The sequence below is a fragment of the Condylura cristata genome, unplaced genomic scaffold (assembly GCF_000260355.1).
Source record: "Condylura cristata isolate star-nosed mole 26May11 unplaced genomic scaffold, ConCri1.0 scaffold00026, whole genome shotgun sequence".
NCBI lineage: Eukaryota > Metazoa > Chordata > Mammalia > Eulipotyphla > Talpidae > Condylura > Condylura cristata.
This window is the reverse complement of record NW_004567127.1, coordinates 30,621,712-30,644,923: the sequence shown is the minus strand read 5'-3', so window position 1 is coordinate 30,644,923 and position 23,212 is coordinate 30,621,712. Positions and strand designations below refer to the sequence as shown.

The 23,212-nt window shown below is 45.1% G+C and overlaps 2 protein-coding genes across 2 annotated transcripts in view; both read left to right on the top strand.

Moving 5' to 3' along the window:
- Positions 1–4,975, top strand: part of THG1L (tRNA-histidine guanylyltransferase 1-like (S. cerevisiae)) — an 8,546-nt gene extending 3,571 nt beyond the window's left edge. Inside the window, exons 4-6 of the mRNA XM_004689831.2 lie at positions 453–541; positions 1,581–1,688; positions 3,400–4,975. Of these exons, the coding sequence (XP_004689888.1) occupies positions 453–541; positions 1,581–1,688; positions 3,400–3,561 (359 nt within the window). The 3' untranslated portion in view covers positions 3,562–4,975. The remainder of the gene's footprint in view (positions 1–452; positions 542–1,580; positions 1,689–3,399) is intronic.
- Positions 4,976–6,451: 1,476 nt separating this feature from the next.
- On the top strand, positions 6,452–19,034 carry LSM11 (LSM11, U7 small nuclear RNA associated). Its single transcript, XM_004689830.2, has 4 exons — positions 6,452–6,954; positions 11,275–11,414; positions 13,362–13,445; positions 14,153–19,034. Exons 1-4 carry the CDS (start codon positions 6,501–6,503, stop codon positions 14,561–14,563), a joined length of 1,089 nt encoding a protein of 362 aa, XP_004689887.1. The 5' UTR covers positions 6,452–6,500; the 3' UTR covers positions 14,564–19,034.
- Positions 19,035–23,212: the final 4,178 nt, after the last annotated feature.

Sequence of the window (23,212 nt, the reverse complement as noted above, 5' to 3'; positions counted from 1 at the left end):
GTACCCCACACAGCACACAGGCCTGCCACTCCCTTTTGCTACCTGGGGTCCCTGTGTCTGGTTTCTACATTTTGTTCATGCTGACCTCAGTGAATATTTGAGTCGTAATCTTGGCCTTATATGACTATAATGAAATGTTTGTGGGAATTTTACTCATTTGGTGTATCTTGAATTTGCCAGAAGAGTTGGGGGGAAATGTGGGAATAACAAAGCAAATGACTTTGAAAGCATCTCCAAGCTTAATGTGCAAGGAAACAGATTTGTGTAAAGCTTAACTCATATGACAGAATATAGTCAGGAAATTGTTTCTGCTTGGCCACTTTTCCCATGTCCCCAGTTTGTGGGCTATGGCAGGCCCCCTGAAGGATTCTGAGAAGTAGGGCTCTCGTAGCCTCAGCAACCTGAATGTGGGACGAAGGCTGTGTGAACATGCTCCTCTCTTCTTTCCACAGGTCACATCAATAATCTTTACAATACAGTGTTCTGGGCACTTGTACAGCAGTCTGGGCTAACTCCAGTGCAAGCCCAGGGGCGGTTACAGGTACAGACTTCGATGAACGCACTGTTCACCAGGATTATGGCCTGTGTGCTCTGTCTTCACATTTTGCTTTCTTTCAAAGCTCTCTTAGCCGCTCTGCTACTTGTTTGTTTTAGGACCCCGATGCCTTAGTACTTACCTTCAGCCTTAGTGTCCATGTCTGCATTTGCACATGGTCTTGTTGGGCTATAGCTGCCTTATTTTTGCTGTCTGTAAATGGGGCACAGACATTTAGTCCCACCTGGCTCTTCTCAGGCCATTTCCTGCTAGGCGCCCATAGCTTTTCAAGTTTATCACCCCCGTGCGTGGTTAAAAGTGTAGGCTATAAGGGTAGTAATGATTCAGGTGGTGCTTCTGCTTAACTAATCCTCTCTGCCCTAGTTCCTTACAGATAAGATGGGAAAAGACTAGTTCCTGCCCAGTATATGGTAAGAGTTAAGTCGTATGATAGATGTGAAACACTTAGGGTAGTACGAGCATGTAGTGAGTACTTATGTTGTATAATCAGAGCTGCTCGTGGATGACTAACTCTGAAATGAGATATGTAACAGATATTCCAGTGCTTGGTATATAATTGTGGCTCTGCAGGAGGTTGCATTTACTGACTCAGAATGACAGTGGACTTAGAGCCATAAGAAGACAGCTAAGGCCCTCCCTGGTGGCGCATCAGGTTAAAGTGCAGCACCACGAAGCTGTCCCCAGCCACTGTAGCACGAGTTTGATCCCTGGCCAGGAGGTGACCCACATGGTGTGGCAGACCTTTACTGTTTTGTCCACTGCTCCCATCAGCAGTATATTTCATTCACTCTGCCTATTCTGTTCCCCACTTTCTGGTGAATCCCCTCACCCCCCCCCACACCTCTACCCTGTAACCCAGTTCTTGTATGCACAAATAACTAAATCTTTAAAAAAAAGATCTATCTAACTCTTCTGTTGCTTTATTTTGTTGAGTGGAAATTTGGGAAGAGGGTAGTCTGGATAGGGAGGGTTTGAGGAGAGAGAAGGCATACTTACCTGCTGACATCTGTTTTGATTTCCACAGGGTACACTTGCAGCAGACAAGAATGAGATTTTGTTTTCTGAATTCAACATCAATTACAATAATGAGCCGATGATGTACAGGAAAGGGACTGTGCTGATATGGCAGAAGGTAATGCTGTGTGTGCGGAGGAGGAGCTGTCTGGCTGGGCCTGCATGCCCATGTGACTGCACTTGTTAACACAAATTAGCTCCTTGCTAAACAAGATGCTCTAGGTTATTTTGTGTGCTCCTTTTTTCTGTTTCTGTTTGCAATTTGGAATCTCCCACTATAATAAGAATCTTAGCATTTTAGAATTAGTAAATTTATCTTTCTTATCATAAACACTCCCTAGATAAGTGCTCCCTAGAGTTATGTACTCATAGAACCTATAAAAAAAAATATTTTCTGGCCCTCCCTAGTGGCGCAGCGGGTTAAAGCACAGCACTGAGAAGCTAAAGCCACTTCCGCATGAGTTTGGTCCCCGCCTGCCCCGGAGGAGACCACATGGCATGGCAGACCTCTCCTGCCCTGCCCGCCGCTCCCCTCAGCAGTGTACTTCGTCAGTCTATCTGTTCTGCTCCCCACTCTGACTCTGGTGAAGCCTCTCACCACCCCTGAGCCTCTGGCCTGTACCCAGTTCTGTATGCACAAATAAATAAATCTTTAAAAAAAAAAAACAACTTTCTCAGGCCCTCCCTGGTGGCGGAATCTTAAACACAGCACTGTGAAGCTAGCCATAGCTGCTTCAGCATGAATTTGTTCCCCAGCGAGGGAGCTGACCCATATGACAGAGCTGACCTCTCCTATCTTGTCCGTTGCTCCCTTCAGCAGTATGACTCATCAGTCAGTCTACATGTTCTGCTCCCTATTCTGTCTCTGGTGAATTCTCTCTCTGCCTCTCTACCTCTTGCCTGTACCCCAGTTCTATATACATAAATAAATTTTTAAAATTAAAAAAATTACTTTCTCCCATACTAGTACCATTGAATGTTCTTCCATTCCATGAACGAAAATAGAGGCATTTGGAGGTCCTCCTAGTGGCTCAGAGGGTTAAGTCTCAGCATTGTCACGGTATCATCAGCTACTGCAGCACAGGTTCAGTCTCCGGCCAGGGAGCTGACCCACATGGCACTACAGACTTCTCCTGTCTTACCCGCTGCTCCCCTCAGTAGTGTATTTCAGTGGATCCATCTGTTCTGCTCCCTACTTTGTCTCTGGTGAATCCTCTCACCCACCCACACTTCTGGCCTGTACCCCAGTGGGAAGCAGAACAGGCACATTGACAAAGTACACTGCTGAGGGGAGCAGTGAGCAAGACAGGAGAGGTCTGCTGCACCATGTCTTACTAGCCAGGGATCGAAGTCATATTGAAGTGGCTGTGGCTAAAGTACTTTTTTTTTTTTTTAAAGGTTTATTTATTTGTGCATACAGAACTGGGGTACAGGCCAGAGGCTCAGGGGCAGTGAGAGGCTTCACCAGAGACAGAGTGGGGAATAGAATAGGCATATCGACGAAGTACACTGCTGAGGGGAGCAGTGGGCGGGTCAGGCGAGGTCTGCCACACCATGCGGTCACCTCCGGGGCAGGGGGGAATCAAACTCATGCAGAAGCGGCTTTAGCTTCTCAGTGCTGTGCTTTAACCCGCTGCGCCACCAGGGAGGGCCTAAAGTACTTTTAATCATACAAAGATTCATGCACGTTGAGATTTACATTTATATACACACACAGACACACACACACCAGGCAGTCAGAAATATGTCAAGAAAAAGAGTGAATTTCCCCCACATCTGCTCCTCTCCCAAAGCCACTCATAAATTAACTATTATCATTTTACCCATAGGTGGATGAAGTCCTGACAAAAGAAATTAAACTGCCAACAGAAATGGAAGGAAAAAAGATGGCAGTGACCCGGACCCGGACTAAGCCACTGCCCTTGCACTGTGACATCATTGGGGATGCTTTCTGGAAGGAACATCCAGAGATCCTAGATGAAGACAGCTGACCCTTGGTTTTTCAGTCCTGGTGTGGTTAACTATTTGCGGCCCATGCCTCCTGGCCTTAGGTGGCCCTGTCTCTTCACCACCCAGAACAGTGTGCTGTGAGGGAACCAGGGAAGGAAGGGCAGCACGGGGTGGTGTGTCTCATGTGGTGTGTCTCATTTGCTCTGAGTAGACACCTTTCTTGCTGTGTTGGAACATGGGTCCTTCAGTAGAAGTGCATTTTTAGAAAATCTTGGTACTATTTTTATAAAGCACGAACTGTTACATGCCTTGCAGAATGAATCATTTTTAGATAGTGGCATAAGTCTTACAAAAAGCTGTCAAGCTCTTCACCTGGTTTAGAAAATGAGCCTAGGCTTTACTGTCCCTCCCCTTCTCCCCTCTCCCTCACTTGACTAGAGAATCCAGTGATCTTGAAAACCTTACCTTGCCTGCCCATCGACTCGCATTCATCCTTGGCAGACTTGGAGATCAGTACAGGCTGATGTCTGAATTCAGAAGTTTCAGGAAACACTCAAGCTTTTTGCCCATATCCAAGATGGCAGAAATGGCTGAACAGATGAGTGGAGGTTTGGATGTGTTTGTGTGCACATCCAGTTCTGCAGTGTTAGCAGCAGCAGGAGCATCTTCCTGCCAGAGATCCTGTTTTGAAGGCCACTGACCTCTTTCTAAGAAGGAAGAGAATTCTATGGGTGTGGCAGAGAGAGAGAGCATGTCAGAATGAACAAATGAGGAGGAAGAAACATTTATTCCATCTCCTCTGGGTACTTCGGTTTTAAAGGCCACCTTCCTGTTGAATTTCAGAAGATTCTCAAGGAGACTTGACATGCCAAATCAGATAGTGGCATGTGAATTGTAGAGCAGCGGGGGCAGGACCCCTTGGGGCAGAAGTGGCCCATGTCAAAGAAGCCCTTAGCTGTCCAGAGCCCAGCGGGATGGGCTAGGCTGAGATACTGGCCCAGGGGTGAGTGTACAGGGAACTCACATTGTCTTATCCTTGTTTCATATTTCAGAGGAAAAGATAATTTGGCTCTATTAAGGTTTAATGAAGAGACCGCCTACTCCCCAATTCCTAGCCTTGCATTACAGAATTCACAGACAAGAAGAAAATGTATTTTTGAAAGGGCGACGGCTGGTCTCATTCCTCACTAATTGATATCCCATCTGTCCAAGCTTTTTTCCTTCCTATTCTCAGTCTACAGGAATAGGGAAATCATGGTTGGTAATTGATAAAATTCACTTTAAAAAACAAAACAAAACAGGACTCAGCTTATTTGGCCTAATTTTTCACTGATTTTTGTCACTGAAGTGCAGTCTACAAATCCAACTATTGTGTTTGCATCATAAGTGGGTGCACACTGTATGTGAATTGCTTATTTAAAGTGCTGATTTCATGTTCCCTCCCAGTGAAGAATTAGGTTCAAGGCATCTGTGATTGTGGATATACTGCAGTAAGTCACTCGTTTTACTGTGATCTGTCAAGTGAGACAGGATACAGTTTTTGGTAAATAATCATAAATATATTGATGACAAATCAAAATAGATACAGGTAAGTGGGCACTAATGTACAAACTTTCAAGACAAAATTGTGATTTCTCTGGGTACCATATGGTACTTTGAAGGCTGCCACTTGATTTTGTCATAACATCAGGACAGATAACTACCCCTTGAGTTGACGGGTGGAATTTCAAGGTTTTTGGGGGGGTTGAGCAAAGGAATATAATGGGTTTGATACCCCGGCAACAAAATACCTGTGGTGCTGTCATTCACTACTGTTTTGAGGTCTGTGTTCTTCATTGCATGTCTTGTTTCAGTGTATTTCACAGTTGTATATTGTCATCCTGCTCTTTGAGGCCCTGAATAGCATTCTCAAATGGTAAAGAAGCTTTAAGATACAAAACTGACCAATACAGGTTTAGTATTAGTTGCTAACCTGGGAAAGAACAGGCACTTACAGCTGTAAATGGAAATCTTGGCTCACCTGGATGACAGTCACATTTGTACCTTCTGTGTAGAATACATTTTTAAATTTTTCTTACATTGTTCATTTTTGTACAGTAATTGGTTTCTTTCCCCATGTGTAGTCCTGGTAGTTTCCCACCACCATAGCACCTGTGAACCCTCACCATATTCACTGTGCTCTTTCCTCTCCTTTCCCTCTCCCACTCCCTTGCTATTAGCTTCAGATCTATGGTCAGCTTGCAATTTTTGAGTAAACTCATTTTAACACCAAAAACACAAAACCCTTGCTGACCAGTGGCTGTAAACTAACAAGTAGTTCAAGGGGTCTTGTAAATCCTCCTGTGCCCCTGAGAGCTGGGTCCTCATCTCTCTTCCTTAGAATGCCTAAAACATTAGTGATAATAAGTTTCCCTTAATAACAGGTCAGTGTAGTGTAGATTTCTTTTCGCTTAGGGTATAGACCCATCCTGTCCTAGTTTCATTGCACACTTAACTGAATTAGCCAAGGTTCATAGAGCACCCATTAAGCGTTTTTTGTGCCATATCTCTTCATTCTCAGGTACTATTTCTGATAAATACAAAGGTCTAAATTGAGCCGCGTATGTTAGTTACCCCACTGAGTACTGAGCGTGGGAGTCAATTGGGTCACTCGCCCTCCCCCCGCCCAAGCAGCGAGGAGGTGAGTTCCTGGGAACAGAGAGATAATTGGTGCGCTCGCTAAAGGCAGGTCCGGGCTCCTTGTCCAGGAGTAGGGACAATCCAGGAGTTCTTGAGGCACACAGGGGTAAGCTGAGTCCTTGGAGAGGCAGGAGTCCCTGGGCGGGGCCGGCGCCACGCCCGCGTGGAGTTCCGCACGGAGAGGTGCTGCCCCCCAGCGGCTGAGCCGACGCAATGCGGACCCAGGCCGCGGCTGCGCAGTGCCGCCCTCTGGCGGCTCGGCTCCTCCTTCCCATCGGCCTCGGCTGCGGGCCTTTCAAACATGGAGGAGCGGGAGAGGGGGGCGAGGCCGGCCGGCGCCGGGAGCCCCGCGCGCCCGCCCAGCCCGCGGCTGGACGTCAGTTCTGACAGCTTCGACCCGATGCTGGCCCTGTACGCGCCGCGCCTGCCGCCCATCCCCTACCCCAACGCGCCCTGCTTCAACAACCTGGCCGAGTACGAGGGCTTCCTCCGGACCGGGGTCCGGGGCGGCGCGCGCGGTCGGGCGCGGGGCGCGGTCGCGGGCTCTAGGGGTCCCAGCGCCGCTGCTGGACCCTCGGGCCGCTCTCGCCGCCGCCCGGACGCCCCCGCCCCGGACCCCGAACGCATCCAGCGCCTTCGCCGCCTCATGGTGGTCAAGGAGGAAGCGGACGGGGCGGACGGGACAGCTGGGGCGCGCCGCCCAGGCCCGGGTCGGAGCAGAAAGGCGCCGCGCAACGTGCTCACGCGGATGCCCCGTGAGTCCAGGGGCCGCGGGGCCCGGGTGGCTGGGGGCCGGCGAGGGCGGGGTTGCCCGGGCCGCTCCGAGAGTCGGGGAGAAGACTGCAGACAGCAGCGGCCTCGTAGGCAAGGGGCCTCTGCTTGAGACCTCTGCTCCTGGGGTGTGGCCACGGTAGTCTGGAGCAATGAAAGGTCTCCCCGAGTCGTACGAGAGGGCAGTGGTCCGGCCGCCGAGGTAATAAGCAGCCGCAGACAGGTCTCCAGAGGAAATGGGGTGTGTGGAAGTGGCTGCAGAGCTGGGGAGAAGCCTGCAAAGAGGGGCTACTGGAGAGGGGGAGGGTCTTGGAGGAGAGGTGAGCCTGGGAAAAGGACTCCAGGCAGAGGGCCTACACAGGTGAAGAGCCATCTCGGACTGGGGGTGCTCACTGCTTACAGAAGGCCAGTGTTCGTGCAGTGGGATTTGAGAGGATGGGGAGTGGGGAGAGCAGATCAGATGGCCCAGGGGACATCCTCTAGAATTCCGCCCCCCCCCTTACCCCCCCTTTCACTCCCCACATTGACAGCTTCTTCTCTTCCTGGCTGTAAGCAAAACGGCTGCAGGGCCCTGATAGACTTGTTCACAGAAAATGCAGCCGGCACAAAATGCCACTAAAACGCTAGCACTGCTTTACAGCCACTCTGCTGGGACCTAGTACAGGAGCTGTCTGTCTGGGTTGCTGTTACCATATGCGCAGGTTATTTTAAGTGCTGGAAGTGTAAGTGGCCCAAGGGAATTTCTTGGGGCCCCTAATAGATGCTTAGAGTAAAGCTGTAAACAGCAGAGGTTGCTCATGTGTGAGTTAAGTCTTATACAAATGGAATAAAAACAGCCCAGGGTTATATCTTTTGTCATCTGGCAAGAATTCTGACATCTGTCTGGTGAACACAATGACCTACTTAGCCATTCAGAACATCTGTATCCTCATAGCTAGATTGTGACATTAGTAAATCGTTGCCTTTGGAATGCAGGGTTACACTAAGCAATGAATATTTTGTTTCATTCCTAGACATGTGTTATTAAGAAAGAAGCCTCCTGGAAAACTGTGTGCTGTCAGAGGTGCCTTTGTGGGGTGATTACCAAGTCAGAGCATCCCTGCCTTAAGCTAGGGTTTCCCCAGTGTGCTTGCCCAGCAGTAACGCAAGGATAGAATATGTATGTTCTAAAATGAGAGCAGTTTGGGGGACTTTATTTTTCCCATACTTTTGCTATTAGATTGTTGAAATGCTCCAAGTTTCTAGTTGTAACATTTCTCTTGAAACACTTTCCGTAATTGCAACATTTTCCATAATTGCTTTGCTACTAAGATTGTCAAGGAAGAGAAATATTTCTATATGGTGGGTGTTTTTAGCTTGGAGCTCTTTGCTATATTGCTATAACAGAGTGAAGACCCACTTTCCCACACTTAATCAAGGTCTGAAAGACTTATGTACTAGGCATTGAAAAATGTAATCACAACACAGGGAAGCTGATGGGTAAACATCAAAGATTTGATGACCTTCAGAAAGCAAAAAACAATCTACAGCAGCTTGAGTGAGGATTAGATTTATTCAAGGAGTTCCTGCAAGAGGTAAAATTTTAGTCTTGAAGTTTGAGAAGGGTGGTTGATGATAACTGATTAAAAATCAGTGTGATTTATTTGTAGCAAAACTCATCCTTTTAAAATAAGTTTTGACATTGTAAGAAACTGCCCATCACAGTGAAAATACAGAACATTTCTATCACCCCCAAAAGTGTTCTGCCCCTTTGTTAGTGAGATAATAATTTTATTGTTGCTGATGGTAGCTTCTATTACTGAGCACATATGTGATAGGCCCTTTAGATGCACTAGATCACATTATGCCTGAGATGGTACTTGACAGATGAGGAACTCAAAGCACATGGAGCTTAACTATTGGGTTAATTAACTAGTAGCTAACTAACATATCTAGTTGATTTGCAGTTAAGACTGCCTTCTGATTTGCCAATCTCAGGAAAAAGAAGAGGTGAGAACATTCTCTTGTCCCCGTGCTTGTTTTGGTGGTTGGAGAGTATTGCAAATGTGAGGCAGGGGATCTGTGTCCTGAACAATGATGATAGAATTTGAATCAGAGTTTAGAATGGGTCTAGAAGAGTAATTCTTTAAAGGTAAGGCAAATGTATTTCTTGTTGCATTTAAGTTTTAGAAGTCTGGATCATCTCCACTGGAATAGGCCAGAAGGAGATTCAGAATGGGCATTCTGGTTTGGAATTGGGAGTTCATTATGCCGTGGCAGTTTGCTCTGCCAGGTGGTGCTAGTGTGGTGTTTTTGATCATTCAAGGAGAAAAATGCTCCCTAGAATTACATCTTATTAGTTTATGGAAGAAAAAAAAACTCAAGAGAAACGTGTTAAGTGCAAGAGTTGAAAGACCTGACTTTGCTGTTTGTAGTTTTGTGCCCACTTTTCTTTTCTCTGAGTTGAGAGTGTGGGGGGAAGTAATATACTTGTTTTTTTTTTCCACTTTAGAAAAAAATGGTCTTCCTATTTTTGGTAGAAACATGTATGCTGTGGGTAGTGATCCTTATTGGCAAAAGGAATAATCTACTTGTGTTGTGAGTGGTTTCCAGGAAATAAAGTACAGAGACTTATTCCTGAAATGAATGCAGAAATTAGCTGCTCTTAATGAATGCTTCTCTTTTAATGAATGAAAAAATTCAGACTTGTAGAGAAACAGTTGCACACAAGGTCACACACTAGTTATAATGTCCTAAAGTTGTTTAAATGCTTGGTCACACAGTCTGTAACACATCTCCAAATGTGCATGCATACATAACACCATCCACACCAGAGATTCCTGGAGGGAAGGCTGGAACAGAAGTTTCTCTGCTCTCCCAAGGCCACTGTATCTCTCTCCAACAGTGATTCTTTGTGAATCTTCAATCTGACATGATTGCACTACTTCTCATTGGTGCGATCAAATACTTTCCAGAGTATTTTCTTATATTAATTTTTCTTGTCATGATATGTGAGCCAACCCATGAGTGAGGCATAAGGTCAAGAGTAGCCAAATTAATTATTCAGGCTGAAGTGTGGGACTCCTCTTTCATGCCACTAGAAACAAAAAGGTTTTTTTGTGTTTGTTTTGTTCACTATCAATGACAATGATAACCAAAGAATTTTTGCCTTGCAAACCTGACTTCTGTGTATGCATGTGTCTGTGTATGTTTCTTTTGGGAAATTTAATATAATAAAGTCAGTATATTATGAAAGCCAAGTTAGCATGACATAAAAAGTAAGATTTATCCCTGCTCCCAAATTCTGAAAGGCTTCATCTCAGTAGCCACTGAAACGTATGCCAGCATTCTTCCCATGAGTTTCCCTCGGCAATCTTATGTGTCAGTGCCAGGAATCTCAGGGGCGCGTACGTCCCGCGGGACCCATTGCACTGCCCAGATCTGACAGACAAGTGGGTCTTTGCTTCCAGTGTGATGACCATGTGCACTGAGACACTAGAGCTCAGAGAACCCATACCCAAAGTTGCTCCACCTGAGGCAACTATTTAACCAATACTTGTCAAATTCTAAGTGATGATCCAACTTTATTCTGTAGAGCATAGTTTTCTGCTGTACAAAGTTTAATGTTACTGACCATTAGCATAATAATTCAGACCTTTATTTTTTGTAATCATACTGAAATATTTTTAGATTCTGCATATAAAAAGTATAGACTTTGAAGAAAAGTTTACTCAAATCACCGTTAGAATTTACATGTAAAGCATGAATAAGGAAGAATTTTTTAAGGAAAATCAATTATTTGTTTTATGTTATATCTCCATATTATATAGCAAAGTCAAATTTGACTGTCAGGTTTCTTAGAGGATTGCACGTGTTTAGGGCAGATGTGTTACATGGTTCACTTCTTTTAAACATAAGAACAAGGTTTTCGGTTCTTTGGAAGATTCAAACTGGTGATGTGATTCAGGAAAATGATCCTGAAAAAGGTTAGCTTAGATACAGAGTGTGATGAATCTAGCTGCTGATGGGCACATTTAATGTAGTTTTTTTCTTTAAAATGTTACATGTTAGATCAGTGACATCACAGAATATAGGATATACAGGTACTGAAACCCTGGCTGGTAGCCATTTAGACAAATTAGCCACATACTGGGGGACTCCCACCTGGCTTGCCCTTGTCTAGGTTGTGCTGGCCATGCTTGCCTTGGTCTTTCCTGCACCCACGTGAAGCTGTATGGCGTCACTGGAGCTGTGGGTGGTCCTTATGGTTTGTTCTGAGGATGTGAGCAGATGCTTATGCTGTGCTGGCTATTCTCTGGTTTCAGTGCACGAAGGCAGCCCTCTGGGTGAACTCCATCGCTGTATCCGAGAGGGGGTGAAGGTGAATGTCCATATCCGCACTTTCAAGGGGCTGCGTGGCGTCTGCACAGGCTTCCTTGTGGCCTTTGACAAGTTCTGGAACATGGTAATTAATCTCTTTCAGGGGACTGGGAACCTTGTGGTGTTAATGTGTCATATGTCTGAGGGAACTAAGTAACCTCAGGAGCAGAACCTATAGAATAACTTCCCAGAAGAACTAGAATCTTTGCCCTCTTTTGGTCAACAACAAGGATGATCTTTTGATTGCTTCCCTTTTCATAAGACACCAGTGTTCAAGGTGGTGATTTTACTCCTCACTCCCTCCCAAGGACCCGCGGCAATGCTTTGGAGTAGTTTTGATTGTGGGAAATGTGGGGCAGGGTATATAGCTGCATTGCACAAGACAGCACCTGACCATAAAAAGTGATTTGGGCCAGAATGTCATTCATGCCAAGGCTGAAAAACCTAGCCAGAAGGAATAATTATTTGACCTGACTTCCGACAAGCCATTCTTGTATTCATTTAAGAATATTCTTTTTGTTGTATCTGCTTTGATAGTAATTAAACTTACTGCACAATATATGTTAAGTAAAACCACTTTCTGTGCACTTTAAACTTTGTAATCATATGATAGTGTCAGTTATATCTCAGTACCTGGGAGAAATATCTATTGACTTGTCACTTGGGCTGGGCTTGGTGCTAGATATTTCAGAAAGGATCTATCACTTACATTGTTTGGGAAAAATAGATGAGAGGAGGGAAAAACAGTTTATAAGCAATCACTCCACCTGGTGGTCCTTGTGCGAGTCCACCAAGCCCCAGCCTAGTAGCAGCTGCTGCTCGGTGTTCTCAGAAGAGAGGGGCTGGAGACTGCACAGCCTGGCAGGAGGCAGTCACAGCAGGGACCTCCAGGGATTTCTGCTGTTTCTTTTCCACACGGTCTTCCATCGCCAACATTTTTTCTTGTGCTTTATCTCCATTCATGTATTCTCCTGGTAATAATTATACTTGTAATATTTATATTTATTATGATCTTGCTATGTGTTAGGTACTCTACTAAGGACTTTGTGTTATCTCAGTGAATGAGTTGAAAGTCTGCTACTGTTTCGTGCCATAGTGAGACCAGAGATACAGGAAGGCTGGGCCCTGATAGAAATGCTAGTTAGTGTGGGTGTCAGCCCTTCCCCTAGGCCTTCCTTCTGACTCCGGAGATGTCTCCAACCATGTGCAATTAGAAAGGCCTGGGTTGGAGTCCTCACTTCCCCTCAGCAGCTGTGTGACTCCAGGTGAGGTAGCTTGCCTACACCTTAGTTCTTTCATTTCTAAAACGTAGGGGAAAAAATTTATTATACTTTCCTCTTTGAGGGAGAGGATTAAAAATATATTTGATGACAATGGTGGCAATAATTCTGGCAGCTTATATTTGTAGGGTGTTTTACATTTTTCAGAGTATTTTCTTACAGGCATTCATGGATCCTAACAGCAGTCCTGTGAGGTTGTCCTCTCAGTGACAGTTCACAAGTGAATTTGTGTGTAACCCTGGGCCATCTCTATTAAAAGCCATTAACCCCTAGAAGACATATAAACAGGGGAGAGCAGGCAGCGCCCTCAGCAGGACTCTGAGACAGTTCTGCATCCCTCGCACTGAAGGTTTCTGACAAAAGAGGAACTTTGTTGACTTTCTCTCAGACCTACTGAGTCAGAATCTCTAGAAGCATATAGCCTTGAATTTATATTTAGATAATTTATATTAACTTGAATTTATATTTTAGTAAGCCTCTTGGATGTTCATGTTTACTGAAAGGTAAGGGCCTTCCCGTGCATTTGTGAGGGCTCTTACCATAGAAGCAAGCCATCTTACTGGTTACCCTGGAAGTCCCACACAGGACAGGTCAGGCATTGCCCTTTTTATTTTTTCTGCTTAAGAACCCAGCCAATGCTTAAATTCACTTCTGCTACAGTTAGCTGCTTTTCTGCCCTTTAAAAGTTTTCCTGAAGGTTGTAAACATGCTTTTAATTCTGCCTCTCCCCCAACTTTGGGCTGTTTCTCCAGGCACTTACTGATGTGGATGAGACCTACCGAAAGCCGGTTCTGGGTAAAGCATACGAGCGGGATTCTTCATTGACTCTCACACGGGTAGGTGCTTTCCCTTGACTCCTTGGGTGGGCTTGCTTTCAGCTTGAGAAGCAAGATCACTGAGATGAGGGCCTGGAGCTTCCTCTTGGGAAAGCCCCATAACAGTCACCCAGAGCTGCCTAAACCAAGGTTTTCATTAATCTCTTCTGTCTCCAGCTAATCTCAAATGAGTGTACTTCTCAGCTGCATATTATTTGAGCAACAAATTTACAAAGCTTAACAGTTATTCTTTCTATTTTAGCAGGTGCCTTATCTTTTGACATATTTGTTTCTTCTTTTGAGTTATGCCTAGAAAACTCATTACTAGCTTTTTTTGTTTTGTTTTAAAGATTTACTTATGCATACAATAACTGGGTACAAGCCAGAGGTGTGGGGAGTGAGAAGATTTATAAGACAGAGTGGGGAGCAGAACAGGTGGAAATACAATGCTGAGGAGAGCAGCAGGAGGGTCAGGAGAGGTCTGCCACGCCATGTGGGTCACCTCCCTGGCCAGGGATTGAACTCGTGCTGTAGTGGCTGTGGAGAACTGCATAATGCTGTGCTTTAACTTCTTACGCCACAAGGGAGGGCCATCATTACTAGCTTGTTTAAAACCTCTGTAAAAGGAATCCATAGAACATAATGAAGGGACCTGACCTTTTTCTGTGTATTGAAGGAGGGATGTCAAAGACTAATGAGAAGACTATTTGTCTTTCCTGTCTTTATAGCTCTTTGATCGATTAAAGCTTCAAGACTCCTCTAAGAAGGAAGCAGATTCTAAGTCTGCTGTTGAAGACTCCACCCTGTCCAGATACTCACAGACATCTACTTGGAAGGTGGCTTCAGTGTGGGGAAGAGGAGACACTGACCGGGACTCCCGCAAGCGCTCCCGCTCTGTCCCATCATCCCTGCAGGCGTCTGCAAGGGAAGAGTCTAGGTCAGAGCTGTCAGGGAGGACGACACGGACAGAAGGGTCAAGTGCAGGAGGCACTTTTTCCAGGGCCACCACCCTCTCCAGGGGCCAGTCCCATAAGAAAAAACGAAAGCCCAAAGTGGATTACCAGCAGGTATTCACTCGACACATAAATCAGATTTTCATTCGAGGCGAGAATGTCCTGTTAGTTCATCTTGCACAGTGACCAGCTCAGCCTCCCTCACTTGAGCTCTGGTTTTTAGAAATAAAGTGCATGAATTGCTGCTCTGCTGTATCCTAGTCTCCCAGTGAAACTGAGTTGGAATAATTCCCTCTGGTCCTGCATGTACAGAGGACAGAGCCAGGTACAGGCCCTCTGGAGATGGGCTCCCTGAATCAAGGGAGACAGGTCTTGGGAGAGTGAGTGGTGTTTGCTTTAATGTCAAGACAAAAACTCTACAGAGAGACCTGCACTGATATGGTACCATGAGTGTTCAGGCACTGAGACCAACTGTAAGCTGTTGCACTTGAAGTAAGGTCATGGTATGAATTGAATTCGCACCATAGACGTTATAGAATGGAGGTGTAAACCACCTTCAAAAAGAATGGCCTCAAAAAAGTGGGGCCCTGTGTCACATTGCTCTTATTCTAGAAGTAGCAGCATGAACTTCTCTGGAGCCCTGTACCCCACCTTGTAACTGACTCTCAGTGGTGCTTGACACCATTGTCTCTTGATGGAGAAATGCCATTTACTATCTTTGAATGGGCATAAGATCTTAGAAAGTCACCAGTAATGTAAGGGTGAAATTTGGATAGGTGGTCTACTCTAGCAGCAACGAATGCTGTTTTTACCTCTCTCCCTGTTACGGAAATGTGGGTACCCATACATGAGGCGCTTCTACCAACAGCATACCAGATGGGACTCTTTTTAAGATACCTGCGTGGTGGTTTCTTGTCCTTCTCTCTACCTTCTGTGGCATGGTGCTAATGCATGTATCTGTAACTGCCCTTGTACATAGCGTGACCTGTCCATGAGCTCTAAGGCAGGAGACTGAGACCTTCATGTCTGCCTGAAAGAGTCCTGCATGGACTAAGTAATGCCCATGTGTAGCTAGGAGGCCCCATTCTGACAGGCAGGCCTGGAAAGTATCTTTCAGAGTGGTTTTGCAGTGACGTGGGGTGGTACTTTCCCTCCCTGTGTCAGGCCTAAGAGGTTTCCACAGTACACAGTGGGGACCCAGTCTCACTGGACTAGCAGGAGCCCCACACCCTCTAATTCTTCTACTTGAATCACATGAGATGCTTTTTCAGTCCCAGTGCAGAAGAGGCTGTCTCTCTTGACACAGACTGTTAGGTAGTATTCACTTTTCATTTTACTCATTTATGTTTGGTTTTATTTTAATTAATTTATATTGAAAGTGAGAAAAAGAAATAGCTAACTAGTTTAAATGTTTGCAAAGAGAAGTTTCCTGTCCTGTATTTATTGTATAAATGAGATGAGCCTTCAAGAAGCAGGGTGATAAAGTTTAAAGAACTAGGACTCCTGGTCCTTCTGCCAGCTGGAACACTGGCTGGTCCTACAATGAAAGGAGAGCCAACTTACTTCTTTGTGCCTCAGTTTTCCCTCAGATACCTACCTCACAGGGCCACTGAGATAAGGAATTTTAGGAAGGTGTTTTAAAGTCTCTAAACATGTGTAAGTGCCATGAGTGATGTTTCCTAACTATTTCCTACTTGATTAGAATTCTGTGTCTTAAGTGCAAGGCTGGTGCTATATAGGAGGAGATCGCCACTGTGCTCACAGAGCTGATTTTGTGACAGGGGCAGTGACAGCTACAGGAATGATTCCCATAGTCCATGGAAGTCCTCAGAAGACTCAGTATGAGGAGAGTAAAGTTCTCTTTCTGCTCTCCCTATACCCCTACCCTGTTTTGGTCATAGTCAGAAAAAATTCCCTGAACTTCTAAAGGGGACTTCTGTGAAGAAACCAAAGGGAGAGTGCACGCCAAAGCGTGACATGACCCCTGAGGGGAGTGAGTAATGTTTTATCTATTTACACCCAGATGTACTAAACATTCAAAAGGCTCCAGGTTACAAACTTGAATTTTGGAATCTGCCAAGTATAAATTCTCTTCTAAATTGTGTGTCTGAAATCTCAGCTCCCCAATTAACAGTTGTCTTCTTTGAGCATCAGGCACCCCTGCTCTTCTTCTTTACCAAGTGTGTGGCTATGCTATCTACCGCCCTCTTGCCCTCAGCTAGAAGCTGTAATGGGTACTAGATTTTCCCAATAAAGTAGAAATTTGGAATATAATCTGTTTTCTATCCATTCTAGTATCTGATTAAATCTAATCTGCTTTGTTTTCATGTAATTTTCTATTACCATACAGAGATTGATTTGTAACTTTTCTGCCCAACTTAACAATTCTGACTGATTTGAAAATTGTGTGTCTAATGTGCCTAAATGAGTGATTTTAGAATGAGCACCATAGAGGAAGTGTGCTGTTTTGTATAAAGATGATAGTTATTTTTAGATAAATAAATTTTTAAAATTCATTACCTTTTATTATTGAAAAATTTCAATAATAAAAAGAAAAAATAAAAGATCGTAATATGTATGCTGCTCAAAAAATGTCTTCAATATGGGACCTTTTACTAAGTTCTTTTCATAGTGAAGGAAAAGGAAAGTAACAATGGCAGAGTCCTACCAGCCCCACCCTCAAGGGGTCGGGGAGCTGCAGTGGTATTTGAGCCCTGGGAAACTTAGTAGGAACACTTCTTTTTGAACATCCACCCTTGGTTCTTTGAAGTAATCCACAGGCAGATGTAGGAGCACAAGACAGTTGATGCCTGTGCACTTGCTGTGGCAAATAGTGTCCAGCTCTGTTAGTGATGTCAGAGCATCAAGAGTGGAAAGTAAGGTTTCACGCCCAGAACTTTCTTTGTCCATAGATGTGATTCTGCTCTATCATTAGGAGAATTTGCACTTTAGGTAGTTGGTTCTAGTATTTGAGAAGCATTTATACTTCATTTCTGGGACACCCTCATGACAGAAGTAGGACATTTGTGGATGTTAGCCAGAGTTAGCAGTGCCCAAGATGAGTGACTGACCAGCCAGCCCTTGCTCTCTGTGTATGGGCATGTCAAGTCAGAAGGTTTAGTAAGCTGTGGCACTGAAGTCTGGGTGCACAACACCCAGGTACCAGTAGGGGGTCAGCAGGGGCTTTCTCAACCCTTGTGTGGAAAGAATGCGGGAAGTCCTTAGAGACTGTCCAGTCATGAGCTATGAGCTGCTGTTAATCCTCAGAACCCTTAGAGAACTACGTGTACCATTCTAACTCTTTTAAAAGAACAAGCAGAAACCTGATTTGGTGAAGAATGGATGTTTGTATTTCTATTTGTACTATTCCCGTGGCAGCAGACCTGGGCAAAATCCCAGATTAGAATTGGTTCTGTAAATTGTTCTTTAAATTTTGCCTTTAGGAAAAAATTAAAAACTTCAAAGACAGCTTGCTGTTGCTGTTGCTGGTGCTGCCCCCAAAGCCTTCCAGTCTTTGATGCATTTATAATGAGTGAAGCAGTTGCCACGGGGCCGTGAAGGCTTGCATGACTGTTGTGGAATAAATAGAATGGTTTGCAACCATTTTAACTTTTCTTTTCCCATGCCAGAGAAATGGTATTTGATTCCTTTTCTGTAACTTCTTCTCTTTCTGAGCAATAACTCCCAAAGGCTTTCCTTAGTGATCATAAAGCAAGCAAGAAGTTCTTTTGTGGCCGACATGCCAAGGGCGGGTGGCTGCCATCACTTCCCAACAGTAGAGCTGGCTGATTTCAGATGAGCCATGGGGATATCGATCAGGGTCCTGGGCTTCCTGTACTTAAGGTATTTTCATGTGTTTGTAAGTTTTCTGCACTCTTCTACTGAAATGAAAGCTCTCTCTCAAGAAAGGGTTTTGGGTGGTTTGGAGATCTAGGGGAAAAAACAGCACACCTGAGACTTTCCATTGATCTTCTATTTATTTAGAATAAAAAGTAGTTTAATAAGATAACATAGGTAGGACTTTCAAAGCACCCTCTCTGAACATATGGAAAATGTCCCTCAGGAAGCTCTAAAAGCTCTTCCCAGTACAGTGCAATTTCTTTGATTTTTAGTCCTTTGGAGCAAATGTCTGATGTTATAGTTGATGTTAATATTTTTTAGAGCTGTGGAGAAAAAATGTCTAAACAATTTTAAGGGGGATTATTTAATCTGATTATCTGGCTGGTTTTGTTGTTTGTTTTGTGTTTGTGTGTGTGACTTAGCTTGCAGGGCAGCTGTCCAGTTCTTTTCCTGTTGTCCTGTGGTAAAGCAGAGAGTGAACCATGTATTGAAAAGTACTTTCTGGTGTCATACTGACTCAAAATTTTGCTTGGCAGCCATGGGGAAACCTCTCTGCGCTGTAGCTTGTTGCTGAGTTGTGGACAGGGCCAAACTTGGATGACTGTGTCTTTAATAGTTTCACTATTCATGTACCAGCTGCTGAGAGAAAAACCATGACTTGTCATCTTGTCTTGAAATTACTCCTAATTGTTAAGTCCACCCAAAAAGCCTTCCTGTTCCGGGAGGATTGCTGCTAATGATGTCTGTTTGCAGTGTTCTGCTTTGGTTATATGTCATGGAGGAGTCTGGAAACTGTAATAAATATGATCGTATTAATGTTCTGACTGCTTTGCCTCTGATGATTTTGGGGATCCTGGCATGTGGGGATGGGGTGGAGGAAGGAATCGGGAGAGCCTGTTACCAAGTAAAGATGCCGACCTGGGACATGAGAGCCTCTGAAGCCTCTCCAGACACATTGTTGACAACTTTGGCCTTTTCTTGACCAAAGCACACCCATTTAGATCACTGTCCTTGTAGCTTTGTTCTCCCCAGTTTTTATGTAGTTCATGCTTGGCCCACAGCCCCTAGCAATAGTGACCATGCCATGCATATATTCTTCCTCATAACCCACTTTCATGAATCCACTTGTCACCACGGAGTGTGATCCGCTATACTGAGATCACCACTGGCTCTGCTTCCCTCTGAGGGCTTTACCACTTTGACTAATTGATCCTACATGTTCCAGAAACATCAAAATTTGCCACCAACTTTCCTCTGTGCATATAGGGAAGTTGTGCCCCCTAGAGATTAGCCACATCAGTTACTTGCTCTCCGAGCAGAGTCACCTGAGGAAGGTGGGCAAGCAAAAATCACATTGCTTCTTAGAGAGAGACCTACGTTCACAGTGTGAACTCAGGTCCACACTTTCAAACTCTACATGAGGTGGTTCAGCTGATATTCAGGATACTTGTAGCAATCACTGTGGCAGAAAGGAAGGCCTGGTGCAAGGCCTATATATTCTGGCCCTTGCTTGTTTATTTTTAGTTTAAAAGACTTCTGATTAGATGAGAATGGCCTCACAATGTAGACAATGCTACAGTACAGTATTGGCAGGGGTGAGGCAGCCAGTGGAATGAGATGGCTCTTGCTCTCCCTGTGCTTCCTGCACCTAGTAGGGAAAGAAACCCCCCTGGCCCAATGGAATCCTCCCCTTGGGCAGAGTGCAGCACGGCGTGCCTTCCTATCACCACTAGGTGGCAGTAGGTTAAAAAGAACCGGGTCCCCACATCTCCATTCCTGCTACAGTTTACTGTTTGCTATCACCAGTCCCAACAGAGATCAGCAAGGTAAAGCAAGCCAGCGTCAGCCCAACTGGCAAAATAAATGTTTCTTACCAATATTGAACTTGTCCACTTTGGCGCTTAGGAGGCTGATGCCACAGCCTGCAAATACACAGGAGAAAAGTGGCCCATGTATTCTATCCCCATGAACTTGCTCATTTCTTCTCAGAACATTTCTTCTCAGGTCAGCTCCACCCTACCTCTTTCCAGCTTCTGCTTCAGTCTCACCAGAGGAAACTGTCCTGATTCCCAAAGTTGTATCACCTTAAGAACATCATTTCCCCCCAGAGTCAGGAAAATCCATTGTGAGAGGAATTTCAACAGTCTTAGGAGCTCTGGCTCAAAACTGAGCCTCCACCCCAAGACTAAACAAACAGGCTCCTGAGTCAGATGAAAGGCTGTTGTTTTAGAGACTAGGGGGGTGGGTGGGCAGTGCCAGCAAATCTCCTGGCACTTCCTGTCAGGCCCTTCAAAGGACCTTCCCCTTTCTGCCGCAAGCTTTGGTGAAGAGGCATATAGTAATACATATTGCTCTTCAAATGAATCACCAGAAATAAGATGACAACACACAGCTCTATCTCTTGCTCTTTTGGCAACTTCCTGCATTTCATTCTGCACAGTGTGAGAGGCAGAGGATAGATCAGGAGCATACTGTCCCTTCTGAGCATTTCAGCCCTGGGACAATCATTTCCCATGTGTTACCTTATTCCCATACCACCACCATGAGAGTAGGTTTCACCCCCATCACATACATGAAGGAGTTTAAGTAACTTGCCAGCTTCTCTCTGCTCGTAGGTGGCAAATTCGGGATGCTATCTAGATCTGACTTCCTGTGTTTATTCTGGCCTGCACCTTAGAACTAATAGATTTCTCAGACATTGACTAAGAAACTGAGGGCAAGTTGCGTCCATGCCTTCAATTGACTAGGGACCAGGTGGCCATGTTAGAATATGGCTTGGTGCTTTGCTTCAAGTGGATGTGGTCCCTGTTTTGGGGGCTGGAAGTGGACACACACAGGGTTTCATGTCTTCTAGAAAGAAACAGGGTACCCCCAGGGCAGAAGGCCAGCCGTGGTTCCCTGATAGTGGTGCTATGTGGGCCACAGGAGGTATTTCCCACACTTTGGTGTGGCTGGGAAAAGAATGATCCAGTGAAGAAGCAGTGACTGGTCTTTTGACTCTTTGGTCTCACTCAAAGTCGGCTATCCTTTCTTTCCATCATGCTCTGACATTTGAAAGGAAGGCATTCTCTAATTTTGACTGTAGATTCATCTTTTTACAGCAGATTTTCCAGTTTAAGCTATGGGCATGCCAAAGCTACAGAAAAAACAAAACAAAACAAAAAAACAAGAGATTACCAGAAGGCCTATTGTCTATCTCCAAAGATCTAAAAGAGAAAAAAAAAAAAGTGACTCGCTATCTACCCAGCTTGTAGAATTTCCCTCCAATGAAGTGATGTATTCACTTCTAGAATAGGGCAATCCTGGGGGCAGTGGGCAGTCCCCACTCTCTATGGCTCCTTGGTCACTACTGAGCCTCCGTTTCCTCATCTCTAACATAGGGACTGTGGCCCTGTGTCGTGGGGTGGTGACCGGAACTACTTGGCCTAGACAGCAAGTCTTGTTGTGGTGTGTGCCGCAGTGTACTTTCTGTGTGACAGCAGCTTTCTCTCTATCTTATGCTTTCTTGAGATGAGGCCTGGCAAACACGCACAGCACCTTGCTGCCTCAGTCCATTCAGCACACAGGTGATGGAGAGTGCGTCCCCAGCTTCCCGACTTCTCCGTACTTCCTCACTTGGCTCTTCCTGGGTTAAAACTTCAGACTACCATCCATGTGTCTGCTGTGCTCCCCCAGGAGTGACATTAAGCTCTGCAGGACATTCATTAGTTGGGGTGATGGGAGGACCACAGGGCGCTGGAATGGTAATTTCCTACATGGGACCCCAGTGACCCAGCGCAAGCTTGCTCAGCTGCTCTGAGCATGTGGCTAATGAGGGAAGGGTCAGGGTCTCACTCCTGTGTGGGCCAATTAGTGTCACGTGGCTCCTGGGGTAGCAGCAGCAGGCTCACGTGCATATGGCCTGGTCACCAGGACAGCTCAGTGTGGCCTCATCACATTCAGAAAACCAGTCCAAAGCCTCCATCTTCCTCCTGCTCATTACCTAGCCCTTAGTTTCCAAAACTTGAGTCACCTGCAGACACTCTTCAGGATTTTTGCCTTGTGCTATTAAAAAAGTCACTGTATTTTTATCTATCCACTACTTTCCTCTTAACCGATGCATGTATTTAGCTCACACTTGAAAGAAGTCTCACATCACTATCAGTAGAAACACACATAAGATAAACACCACACTGACATTACTGTATTTTTCTTCACACGATCTGCACACACCTCTGGGTCCAAGCCACCTAGGTGCTGTGCTGTGTGTTGCATGTAGAAGGGCCTCCTGTGGTAGCTAGGTAATGAAATGCACTGTTCTGTGAGAAAATGGTCACATCAGCAAAAAACATCTTATAAAGCAGTTACTTGGTGGGAAATGTTAGGATCGTGACTGGGTGTTTCATACGTGAGTGATGAAATTCTTGCCAGACTCGCCACACCAAATGTCCTAAGAGCTATAAAACCTAAACCCTGACAGATTTGAGGGTTTAATTTACATCTAACTTGCTCAGAACAGTGCCTTGTGTTTGCACTGCTATTAACACCAGGCTTCTCACACATCCTTATCAGCATCGCCTGCTGTATGATAAACAAAGCACAAATACACAACCCAGATGTGCTAACTGCTAAGCAGCTTTGTTTCCTCCAGCCCTAAGCAGGCTCAAGCTGATCTCCCCACTTAGTCAAGCCTGCTGCAAGCTCAGGAGAGAGCAGGGGTGGTGATTGTGATGGAGATAAACGCATATCCCTTAGTTGGGCATTTTTGGCCAAATTAGTTAGGAAAATGTGCGATGCGGGACAAAGCTACAAACGTGTGCACACACACAAGGTTCTAAATTTTGAGGCTCCCAGTACACTAAAGAATGAAGAAATGTCAGAGCAGGGTGATTTGTAAAACTGTATATTCTGACAATTCAAGTTCTGCCATCAACAGATTTCAATCCTTCCCTGAGAGTTGCTGAGTGTAGGTGTGTGGCCTCTGTGCAAGCAGAGCCACAGTCTGTCTGTGAGGCC